A 12,836-nucleotide genomic window follows, 5' to 3' on the forward strand; every position below is an offset into this window, starting at 1 on the left:
TACATAAAAGGGTTTATAACAATGCAGTCCGATATCACATACATTTGGATTGGGCAAGAAACAAGGCAATGATCAGGGATCACGGTGGCAGCAGGTTATACCATTTCCCTTAAAATCTGGAGAACTGTTCCGGCGAACCCCGGGATTCACAGAGGGCCTCCTCTTGGGCCCCGCACCAGTCCACCCCTCTCTTCCAGCCCTTCACCGTGGGAGCTGAGTCTCGCAGCCAGTGACGTGCTATGTCCAGCTTAGCCACGGCCACCGCCGTCCCCAGCAGGCGTTTGTCTGATCTAGTGCCATCCAGGCCGTCAAATATCCCCAGGAGCGTCCGAAGTGGGTCATGAGGGACCTCCCACCCCAAGGCCTGTGTTAACTCTCTCTCCACTCCCCTCCAAAACCCCTCCAGCCCCGGGCGCATCCATACCATGTGAAAAAAATCGGCCGGGGAGTGCCCGCATCTAGGGCCGTCCGGGGAGGCTCTCTAGTGGGCTCGAAAAAGCCTCTCTTGGGGTGAGGTAGGACAAGTGCAGGTAGTATATCTGTACCAGCCGCAACTTGGAGGACGTGGTCAGGGTGCGTGGGGCCATCAAAGCGTCTCTCCAGTCGGCCTCTTCCAGGGGTCCCACCCACTCCTCCCATCGGGCACGCAGGTGGTCAAGGGATGCGGGGCTGTTATTGACTAGGGCGCGATAGATTCGGGACACTCCCCCCCCTTCCCAGGTCTCCCATCATTGCCTGGGCCTCTAGTGGGCTAAATTCTGGGAGGGTAGTTGGCGCGGGGAGGTGTGCATGGAGGGCGTGACGCAGCTGCAGGTAGCGGTAGTGTTGAGCGTGGGGAAGGGCATGACGCTGCCAGAGAGGCGTTTGGCAGGTAAGTTTGCAGTCCCATCCCGTGTGGCGTAGGGCAGTACGCCAAGCCAGCAAGACCGCTCTGGTAATGGGGGCCAGAGTTTGCGGAATCGGGCAGCCGTAGAGGAACGCTTGGATCTGAGGGAAGTCCGTCTCTTCCAATTCCACCCGGTATGCCGGGTCGGACCAGCCGTCAGCATACCAGTCGTGGATAACTATCAGTTTGGTGGCGAGATAGTAGAGTCGGAATTATTTTCAAAAAAACTCTCATGGTGACGCAGGTTGTCGCTGAAAACTGTGATAGCGCTGAGCTATTGGGTATAAAAATCCTATTGAAATCCTCCTGTATTGATGGTGGTAGTATACCGCCCACCAAAGAGTTCCGCAGACTTTAATGATACCTTTTTGGAGTTCTTAACTGATTTGGGATCCAGATACAAGTCTCTGTTGGTGGTAGGGGACTTCAATTATCATTGGGATAAGGTACACAGAGACCCTATAGCGGCAGAGTTTGATACTAACTTAACTTTGCTTAACCTGCGACAACTAGTGGTTGGCCCCACACACATTAAGGGCCACACTTTGGACCCGATTTGGTCTTCTATACCCCGGGCAGAGATAACCGACGTTAGCCCATGCATATGGTCAGACCACTCCTTGATTAAGTGCTAGGTTCTGTGCGACATCTCACCAGCAATAGCTGATCCACTTTGGAGAAATGTTCGAGCCTGGAAGAAGGTGGAAGCTGACTCTCTGATTTCTACGCTTCTCTCCTTTCCACCGTTAGAGAGGAGCGAGGGAAATTTAGACTCAGACACTACAGCCCTTATGGCCTGGATTCGCGCTGCCCTGGATACTCTGGTCCCTGAGCGAATGGAGAGGACCAGAGAAAAAGGGAAGGGAGCCCCTTGGTTTGATGCTTCACTAAGAGGAAAAAAACAAGTTCTCCGGCAAGCGGAGCGGAGGTGGAGACTCAATTATAGCCAGGCAGAGTCTAAAACTTATAAAGCACTTCTGTCAGAATACAAGGTTGATATACTGCTGAGGAAGGCAACATTTTATGAAGACAGAATCGGACGTGCAGGAAACAAGCAAAAGGAGATATTTGCTATTCTCAGGGAACTAACGCAGCTGGATAGTAAAGCCCCAGTAAATGATCGCCTGGACTGTGACACCTTCCAGAGTTTCTTCCTCCAGAAAGTACAAGATATCATCAGGGACATCACAAAAACTTCAGCGGATCCTTCTTTCCTAGCTGCCCCTATTTCTCAGGAGTTGACCTGGAATCTGGACAGCATCCCCTGCTTGGATGTAGGGAGTTTGGCAGCTATTGCCTGCCAAATTAAATCAGGATCGAGTATGGATCCGTGCCCCCCCAGAATATGTCAAATGGCCTTGGAAAGACAGCTGTTGAGTTTATTAAATAGGTTACTAGAGTCTGGACATCTCCCAGCGAATTTGAAGGAAGCCAGGGTCATCCCCCTCCTGAAGAAAGCAGGAGCAGATATTAAGGCTCTAAAGAACTACAGGCCTATTTCTCAACTTCCATTCGTAGGAAAGATCTTGGAAAAACAAGTCCTGAAAACGCTGGCTGGCTACCTGGAGGAACATGGCCTACTTCACCCAAGGCAGGCGGGCTTCCGATCACAGCATAGCACGGAATTGGTCATGGCCACGGTTGCTGACGATCTGAGAATCAGGGCAGACAATAAACAGCCTTGTGCCCTGATTCTATTGGATTTGTCAGCAGCGTTTGATATGGTCAGCCATACAACTCTGCTTGACCGTATCGCGAAGCTGGGAATAACAGGACAAGCATTTAAGTGGCTTAAGTCCTTCCTCACTGGCGGGACCCAAAGAGTGCAGCTGGGAGACCAATTATCCGAGGCTAGTACTGTGACCTGGGGTGTCCCCCAGGGGTCTGCACTATCTCCCCTGTTATTCAACATCTATCTTCAATCTCTTGTGGAGGAGTTAACGCATAGGAATTGCCAAGTCTTTAACTATGCCGACGATACCCAACTGCTGGTTTAGTTGGAGAATTCTAAGGAGGCACAGGAATCAGTAAAGAACTTGCTTAGATTAAGGGTGGGCGTAGTGGGCGTAGTGGGGCTCCGCGGAGCTACGCTGAGAGGGCCGCGCATGCGCATTGGTATCCAGGAAAGGACGCTATTCAAAGAGGGAGCCCCGGACGAGCCCCGGACGAGCCCCGGACAAGGTAAGTGCTTTAAAGTTGTTTTATTCAGGGTAATTGCTTAAATAATGTATCTAGGGGAGGGCGGGAGGGAGGCGGGTGGCGGCCGACTTGGCTACGCACACGGAGTGGGCGTAGTGTTGCCGGCTATGCTGTCTACGCAAAATGCGTAGAAGGCAACACTACGCCTACTCCGTGGGCGTAGCCGATTCGGACGCCCAGGGTTAGCTTAGATTCACTGTAAATTGGATGACAAGCAACCTTCTGAAAGTTAATGCTGAGAAAACGGAGGTGCTGGTTATTACCAATCAAGAAAATCCTTGGTGTGAGCTGTTCTGGCCTTCAGAATTAGGGATAACGCCAACTCCCGGAAGAGTGGTAAAAAGTCTAGGCCTGAAGATTGACGCAGATCTATCTATGGCCCCCCAAGTCTCGGCGGTGGTAGGTTCCTGCGTGGGAGTGCTCAGGCAACTCCGGAAGCTGGTACCCATTCTGTCTGCCTCTACATTGCAATCCATAGTAATCACCACTGTCATCTCTCGGCCGGACTATGGTAACGCTCTGTATCTAGGCCTCCCGCAGAAACTCCTGAGGAAACTGCAGGTTGTGCAGAATGATGCGGCCAGGTTGATCTATTCCCTGCAGAGGAGCTCTCATGCAACCCCCCTTCTTTTGAAACTGCACTGGCTGCCTATTAAATTTAGAGTGCAGTTCAAATGTCTTTGTATGGCCCACAAAGCCATTTTTGGAAAGGCTCCTAATGATATCAAAGAGCGCTTGAGGAAGTACATTCCGGGTAGAGCTCTGCGCTCTGGCAAAGCCTGCTAATTGATCCAACCTAGATTTAAGCTCAAATCTAAAGGTGGCAGAGCTCTGTCGGTACTCCTTCCGCAAATCTGGAACGAGCTGCCTGCAACCTTGCAGGGAGACTCGATATTACCTTCTTTCAGAAAGAATCTAAAGACTCATTTGTTTAAAAAGATAACATTAATACCCTAATGGGGTTTGATGGCGGAATGGCGTCTTGGACTGTAGCAGGTTATGTACTTTTTGTGTGAAAGCGCTTAGAGACCAGTGGTGATTTGCGCTATACAAAAACATTGTAACATAACATAACAGAGATGAGTCACCCCTAGGCCTCCGTCGTATGGTGGGATGCGGCTGTGTGCAAGGGAAATCCGCGGTCGCCCGCCGCCCCAGAGGAACCTGGATAGGGTTCCATCTAGCTCCCGAAACCAGGCACGGGGGAGTGGAATGGAAGTGTTCTGTAGGGTATAAAGGAAACGGGGAAGAATCATCGTTTCAAACAGTGCGCTCCGCCCCAAGGGATTAAGGGGAAGGGAGTGCCATTTCTTCAAGTCCGATCTCATCCGTGTCACCAGGAGCGCGATGTTCAGTGCCCATTCCAACTCCGGCAGGAGAGTCACCCATATCCCCAGATATTTGACCGAGTGGTGACGAAGAGAGATGGACGACTGCCAGTCGAAACATTTCCGGGAGGGGTGCAATGGGACCAGGGTGGACATGGCCGCATTAAGTCGGAGGACGGAGACTCCCTTGAAGTCCAGGAGGAGTTGCAGACATCTGGGACATGAGTTCGCCGGGTCTGCCAAGTACAGAAGCACATCGTCTGCGTAGAGGGCGATCTTATCTATGTGACTCTCATTCCAGGCCCACCCCCGGATGAGGCGATCATGCAGGATGAGCGTCGCCAGGGGCTCCATCGCTAGCGCGAATAGAAGTGGAGATAGGGGACACCCCTGGCGCGTCCCTCTACGAATCGGGAACGCCTGTGAAAGCGTCCCGTTGACCAGTACTCGGGCCCTGGGGTTCGCATAGAAGACACCAATATAGCTGCGGAACCGCGGGCCAAAGCCCATTTCCCTCAGCACGTCCTGTAGATACTCCCAGCCCACTGTATCAAAGGCTTTCTCGAAGTCGAGAAAAAGGAGGGCCAGATAAGGAGACAGGCGGGATCGTTGGGCCAAGGCCAGATGAAGGCGGCGGATACAGTGACTGGTACCTCTGGCCGGCATGGAGCCACATTGGTCCAGAAGGACAAGGCCTTGTAGGAAGGGCTTAAGCCTCTGGGCCAGTATTGTGGCGAAGAGCTTGATTTCGGTATTGATGAGTGAGATGGGGCGGAAGTCCGCACAGTTCACCGAGGACGGGTGGGTCTTAGGAATGACCACAATCGTGACCAGGTCCGACTCGGAGGGGAAGGCACCCTTCTCTATCACATGGTGGAAGAGATGCAGCAGCTGGGGGGCCAGAGTATCTCTGAAGGCCGCGTAAAACTCCTGAGGGAATCCGTCTGGGCCAGGCGTTTTCCCCCGGTTCAGAAGAGGGATAGCCTCCAAGACTTCCTCTTGCGCGAAGGGCCGTTCCAAGGATTCTGCATCCTCCGGAGCGAGGGAGGACAAGCGGACGCCAGCTCCGTCCAGGAGGGTGGTTAAAAGCGCCTCTGGAGGGCGCACTGCGTAAAGGCGAGTGTAAAAATCGGCAAAGGTTCCCGCAGCGGCCCCGGAAGTCATCCGGAGGGTGCCGTCCGGTGCACGAATCTCCGGAATGACGCGGTGGATCCTAGGGTAGGACACCAGGTTGTGAAGGAGTTTACCATTTTTATCACCCCAGCCATAGATTCGCGCTACCGACGAGCGCCACAGCTGCTGGGCCGAGTCGAGCGAGACCTGGCGAATCTCCTCTCGGTTCAGTGCTAATTGCCGGGTGGGATCCTCTCGACTGCTCGCAGCCAGTTCAGCCTCGAGCTGGGCTGCTCGGGACTCCAAGTCCGCAAGCCGGGTCAGCCGATCCACTCGCTTGGCGTGGACCAGTCCCCTCGCCACTCCACGGATCACTGCTTTACCGGCCTCCCATAGGGTCCCCGGCGACGGGACGGAACCCTCATTGGTGGCGAAATAATGGGTAAGTTCCTGCCCCAGTTCCTCCACCAGAGCCTGATCTTGTAAGAACCAGGCATTGAGGCGCCACACCGCACACGGTCTCCCCGGGGTAGAGCCCATGCGAAGGGAAACCGGGGAATGATCCGACAGCCCTCTTGGCAACATAGTCACTCCGGAGATCAATTGGCAGTCCGTGGCCGGGAGCAGGAGAAGGTCTATACAGGAGTGGTTGTGGTGGGAGGCCGAAGTATGAGTGTATTGTGTCTGACGAGGGTTCCACACCCACCAGGCATCGCAGAGCCCCAGGGCGGACGCCCAACTCGAGAGGGCCGCCGCGGATGAGGAACGGGTCGCTGAAGGGGGACCTGACGTGTCCCGTCCCGGCTGCATTACAGCGTTGAAGTCGCCGCCAACCATTGTGAGGCCGGGTGGGAAATCAGAGAGGATATGCATGAGGGAGCGCAGCGTCGGGGCCTGGAGGGCGGGTGGGACATAGACATTCAGGATGTTCAGAGGGCAACCTTCCATTACGCCCGAGACCGCGACATATCGCCCCTGCAGTACGTTATAGGCTTTAGTCAGGGTGAAGAGGAGACCTCTCCGAAGCAGAATCGCTGCCCCACGGGACCCGCGCTGGAAGCCAGAATGCCAGACCGTCGCGAATCCGTAGCGAGCTAGGAAGTGACATTGGGTGCCCTAAGAGGTGGGTCTCTTGGAGAAGGAGTACATCCGCTAAGAGGCGATGCGCCGCTCGGAGGACCGCCGTGCGCTTGATGCGGTCAAGGAGACCATTGACGTTCCAGGAAAGAACGTGGAGGGGCCTATTCAGAGAGTACGCCATTGGGGGAGGTGGGGAGGTAGGGACGTGGGATAGCGCGGGGGTAGCAGGGGAGTGCGCCGCAGGGGTAGGACTCAGCACATTGCTCTGGGACCAGGAAACAGGGTGCGCAGCGCAGATCTACAGAGCCCAAGCGTCCGGGGCATCGGAGGGACATAAGGAAGGGAGGGGCGGCAGCCCGCTGACGAGGAACGGGCAAGGAGGACCGCTCCTTTGATGGCCAAAGGGGGACCCAGGGTTGCCAGAGCATCGGTGTGCCATAAGTGCATGTCGGACAGAGCGTGTCCACCTTAGAACAGTAGTAGGACGAGCTGCTACCAGCCGCTCGTGAGCGGCAGCTATGTAAGCCGAAAAGCGGCTGCACAATACCAACCTTAAAAACAGCCCATAGGCGGGTAGAACCATTAACCACCGGGGAGACTACGGCCCCCCCCTCCCAACCTCCCCAACACCCCCCACCCTACACTTCATAACAGGAAGCATCTGTCGCCCGTAAGTACAACACCCCCCAAAAAAAACCCTCAGTAGAGGACGGAAACTAAACTGAAACGATTAGTTGGGAGCAGTGGCACTAATCCAGTGTCAATCAAGGGAGGAGCCCCCTCCGTATTGTCGGATGAATAACAACAGCCGTAAACATCGAAGGTCAAGTAACAACCCAATACATCGACAGTTATCTGCATAATCATCCAAGACAGCAGGATAGAAAGACGAAGGTGAGAGAAAGATACAGGCAGAGATGATGGACTTTTATGTATAACATACTCAATCTATCTTTTGCCTTGAAACCCTCCAGCTCAGCTGCTACAACACATGAACTCTACTTAACCATATCCACTTGAATCCCTTACAAATTCAGGCAATGACTTATCTTGGATCCTTCTTTCTCCACAATTGTAAAGTAATCTAAGTAACTAGTGATGCCTGTTAGTCAATTGTCTCTTGTACTCTCCCATCGTAAACAATGTGAAAAGGCTTGACTACGGCACAGGAGATGAAACATCCACAATGAGCTGCTGGTCACAACAGAACTTGTTTAAAGCAAAATAATGCAGCTCGTAATCACTTTACCTGTCAACAACCAGAATGCAGAGTTAGCGTCTGCTATAGTCAATAACGCTACCTTTCGCCAACCCTCCAACAGACAAGCAGCCACATCAAAGGTTACATAGCTTTCTGAACATATTTTACTGCTCTAATTGTTTACTGAATTACTCCCCTGGAAGAAAAGACTATGTACTGTCCTGAAATTCCGTTGCTCCTTCTTAGAAATACAAATCTCTGATGCAAAACCTTGAAACTTGCTAGGAGAAGCAGAAGAGACAGACCAGCTATCTCACAGGGCTTCCGCTATCATCATTTATTTTCCATGGATATGTCAGTTCAGCCTCTAGCCAACTTGTTATTTGCTTTCTGAAACACTTTCCATTGCCACATCACCAATACCCAACTTCAAGTCTGAGGAGGACTTACCCTCGCCTTGCATTATCATATTTAGATTAACATGCTTTCCCCTTTGATTTAAACTCTTGCTATATTTGCCATCTTCAAATGCTCTTTTCAACCCTTTCTTTATTATTTGTTCCAGTTCCTTTTCCTGAAGTCTCGTCTACTGCATGTTCCTACCTACAGCCATTTATTTAAATTTTCTGTATTACTGTACTCTTGCCCTCCTCATATGTGTCCTGCAGCACTTTCTTTCTGCTTTATTCGGCCAGACTGTTTGTCAAAAGTGCAGGCGCAGTTGTAGTACCATGCTTTAGCACATATAGCCCAGGCTCATTTTCCTCACAAAGGCCCAATGTCTCAATTCTCATAATTTACTCTGCCACTTTATATATTTTCAGGACGAAGGGCCTCATTTGGAGTTTGGCAGACAGTTTGAGTACTGTCCCCATGGCGGAGTACTTTACTCCCACCATGGTGAGGGTGCTCTGCCACGCAAATTTAGAAGAGTCCGCCAGCCAAGCAGACATCTATTGCGTTTACTGGAATCACCATTACACGACTTTGTGTAAATGCATTAAATGTTTGATGCACCCGTTCCTTCAGCACGACTGAGCCATATGACAAATTTCGAATGGTTTTATTTTTATTTTGAAAAACAAAATCCCAAAGCAGGATTTTGTTTTTGAAAATTAAAAAAATAAACATGGCCCTCTCGCCATGGGGGTTTTCGGGTCATTTTACAGTTTTCACTGCCGCTTCCTGCAGATTTTAGTTGGTGGTAATAACAGTGAACACTGGCAAAGTGTTCGCCCACTCTAAAAAGGGTGGGTGAACACATGGCCAAACTTCTGACGGCCCTTACTCTATTGAAGGTGCAATTTTAGTGGCAGCAATAGAGTAGTCTACACAGTCTACCTCTTGAAGTTCCACCCCACTCCAAATACGGCTCCGTTGTGACAGAGTATACTCTGCTCCAAAGTTTAAATCAGGTCCTTAGAAGTCACTTACTGGTTTCATGCACGCTGAGGCTAGAGCAGTTTGCCAGGATGAGCAAGAATGAGGGCGGAGATGCTACTGTATGGGTCACTCACTTCTAACAGTCTCGCCTTCAACAGTTTCGGACTATCTGGGTCTCTTAGGAGTAATAATGGAACAAGTGTGCAGTACACCAGGCCTTCAATGGTGAGTGGTGAAGTGTGGTATGTGCAGGCAGACACAGGTACATTCTGGTCTTGGCAGCCACAGAAAGCAAGTTTTCTGGGTCTTCTGTAACATACCATACCATAACATACCGTGTATTTCTGCAGCACAACACTTAGGGCATCTTGGAGCTAAAAAACGGATGTTTATTGCTACCCACCTCAGAGGTACTCAATTTAACGACCTCAGAAGGATAAAAGCCTAAGTGGGCCCACTGGGATTCGAATCTTTGACTATGAGGTAAAACACTGATACCTGGAGTGGATGCATTAGTCCACTGAACAACAGCCTGTGGAAGGAGCAGAATAGAGGGAGGGTAAAATATCCCCATCTGCTGCCCCACATAGAATTGGCTTTCTGAACCTGTAACCCTTGGTAAATAGGAAAGTAGTATAGGGAGAGTCTGATTTGTTCAGCCCTTTCCCTAGAGAGAGTGAGCAGCAATGTGCAGGTGCAGGAGAGGATTGACTAGGAGTTACCAGTCTGCCCAACTATTACCCATCAGGGACTACCTTTACTAGACCCTCTACTACTGAAGGGCAAAATGGGATGAATGGACGATTTGTGAATCATCATCAAGTACCACCAGATTGATACTACTTTGTGAATGGACCATGGGTGCTTCATTGAACTAACCTGAGTTCTCATTTCTGGTTCTATTGCTAAAAAAACATGTCTAGTAGTTTTTTTCATCAATACACTAATATTAAAAGTCCAGCAATTATAGCTTATGCTGGAACATCCAAAACACAATATATTTTAAAAGGTAACTGCACAGAATTTGAATACTGGTATTAATTATGTGGTAACTGTATGGCAGTCAATTGTTCATCTGCCCTCTTTTTTTCTGAAGGAAGTTAGAAACAAGCAGACAGACAGAATAAGTGTAGTGAGTAAGCCAGGACACATTTGGAGATTATCTTGGGTTGTTTGTGTTAAGAGTAGTCAGGGAACGTCTACCAGTTCTGAACTGTCACAAAAGAATAACAACATCTCTATTTCTCGATTGATAAAAATATCATAACATTAAATAGTTGTAAATAAGACACATTATTTTAATATGGTGTGCCTAAGGGAGCCGAATATTTTAACTTGATTGGTTACTTTTCTGCACTCTTACCTTTAATTTTCCAAAATCACTGTGTGTAGGACAGAGATAAAGGTTTACCATCAGCTACAATTTGTAATTACATTAAAATGTAATAAATATGCCCGAGAGAATGTTAATCAACTTGATACATTATTAAATAAAGCCATGTAAACTAAGAATTTTACCATACAGGTATGACAAAAATAATTGTAGTCCGTTGTACAAATGTGTTACTTTAATAGTAAGTACAAAGATAGACAAACAATGAACACTCCTCTTGCATTAACAAAGTAAAAACTTCTTACCTTAATACATACATGTGGCATTAGCAATTCTAATGATGATCAGTTTGGCACTGTATTGCACTTATAGTAGCAAGCTTTTATGATATTCATACAAAACATTTCAGAAGAACAGCTATCAAAAGGTGCAGTAAAATTCTTCGTAAACAGAGAAAAACTCCATTACAAAAACCTTTGCAAGATAATGCAATTCTGAATCACTAGCTCATCACATAATTTCATTTTTTAGCCCGATATTCGGAATGTCCTTTTAAAAAACAGCAATTGATTTAACACAGATCAAAATCATGATTTGATAAATCGCATTTATAAAAGCAATATTCTCAAAAGGGTGATTTTCCTACCAGTTAACATTCTTGCTGTCTAAAGACCCTCAGCATCGATTCACATCACCCACCCATTTTGAAATGTTATCTGCTGGAAAAGTGCATTCGTGGGAGACATCATTGCTTCACTAAATTATCCACTTTACCAAGATAAAATAAGAATGCACATGAAAAAAGTAAAACTGTATTTACACACATCCTTTATATGTGCCATATCCTACACATTTAACTCTCCCCATACAGTTTTAAGAAACATTCGAAAAACTGCAGCCCACAATCAATGCCACATTTATTTGCATCTTTTTATTTTAACATTAAGCATAAAGAGATTTCAAGACATGTCACCTCTGGTTATGGAGATAGAAGACAGGTACTGTACCACATTTAGCAGACAATTAATTTGACTTTAGACAGACAAGGATGATACACCAAAAAAAAGATAAAATGATGTGCCTTTGGAATTTCTATGTCTTAAATAGATATTTCAGAAGTGTGACTGGAATGCGAAAATCCATGTTAACTCTATTACTGGGCATTACTCTTAATAAAATCTATTTAGTAAAAAAATATATTTAAATACATTCTTCACAAACTTTTTTATGGATATGTTACAGCAGCACAGGGCCGTTGTGCAATTACTTTTAAGGCTGGATGCCACTTCTAGCACTGTAGTGTTGGTAAATCTTTGGCTTTAAGCACAAGCAATGATCCACTTTTCTAGGTCACAGGAGGCAGAAATTGTACAAGTAAAGGAGTTAAGAAAATATGTTTGTGCATAGACTTGTATCCACCTGTATCTGGAAATGAATGCACTGCTTGAGCATTTGCAGGTTTTCATCAATCACTAACTTTCAATGTTTGAATGTACAAGGAGCCCTCGGACTCTTGCAGCATTGGCACTGCCACTGACTCAACTAAGATGGCGAATCTGCTGGCGGTATTCCAATGTGCAGGCCGTATCGCCTCAGAGAAGCTTTTCCATCCACTCCATTGTTGATAAGTATGCTTTGCCGCGGTGCAAGCTGGGGATTACATTATCAAGCTTGTTGAAGAGATATGCTTTCTCAGACATAGGCCCACCAAGCCATTCTCTGAATTCCAGCTTTTCCTGGAGGCTGTTCCTCCACAGATGGAAAAGGCAACTTTCAGTAGGGCCGCGTCAGAAAAGCCAGCAGTAAGTTTCCAGCCGAACCAAACTGGGCTCCCATGACAGTGATTAGTGCTGACTGGTGAAGAACAGAAAGAGGCAGGGCATTTCTTCTCAAGCGCCTGCCTCGTGCCTAAAGAGTAGTCCTCTTCTTCCTTAGGGGTTTCAATTCCGCATACTGCACCTGTAAAAACAAACAGACATGACGTTCACTGTTAGGTAACTCCAGCTCACTCCAGTGTGTGTTAATGGCTCCCGAAGGACAGCGCTTGAGGGAAACCACGGAAGGTTCAAAAGTAATGAATCATTCTCTAAACACGGGAACGTGGGGGATTAATTGCAGGAAAGGTTTGAGAAGCCATGCATCATTTCTTGAAACAAAAATATTAAAAGCAGATTTTTCTAATGAGATGCATGGGATTTCTACCTGATTTCAGCACTGTGGATGGGTGTCTGTTCGCGGTTATTAACCTGCTCATAAAAGGGAATAGGAAGTCGTCGGGATGCGTGCAGCAAGTGAAACCCATTTGGGAAACCA

The 12,836-nt window shown here is 48.4% G+C and overlaps 1 protein-coding gene across 3 annotated transcripts in view; it reads right to left on the reverse strand.

Annotated features, from left to right (window-relative positions):
• Positions 1-10,743: 10,743 nt before the first annotated feature.
• Positions 10,744-12,836, reverse strand: part of MCTP2 (multiple C2 and transmembrane domain containing 2) — an 895,323-nt gene continuing 893,230 nt past the window's right edge. For all 3 annotated transcript variants that reach the window (XM_078683148.1, XM_078683146.1, XM_078683147.1), the window contains one exon: positions 10,744-12,482. In XM_078683148.1, the coding sequence (XP_078539274.1) occupies positions 12,432-12,482 (51 nt within the window). In that variant the 3' untranslated portion in view covers positions 10,744-12,431. The remainder of the gene's footprint in view (positions 12,483-12,836) is intronic.

This window comes from Lissotriton helveticus, chromosome 3_1, assembly GCF_964261635.1.
Source record: "Lissotriton helveticus chromosome 3_1, aLisHel1.1, whole genome shotgun sequence".
NCBI lineage: Eukaryota > Metazoa > Chordata > Amphibia > Caudata > Salamandridae > Lissotriton > Lissotriton helveticus.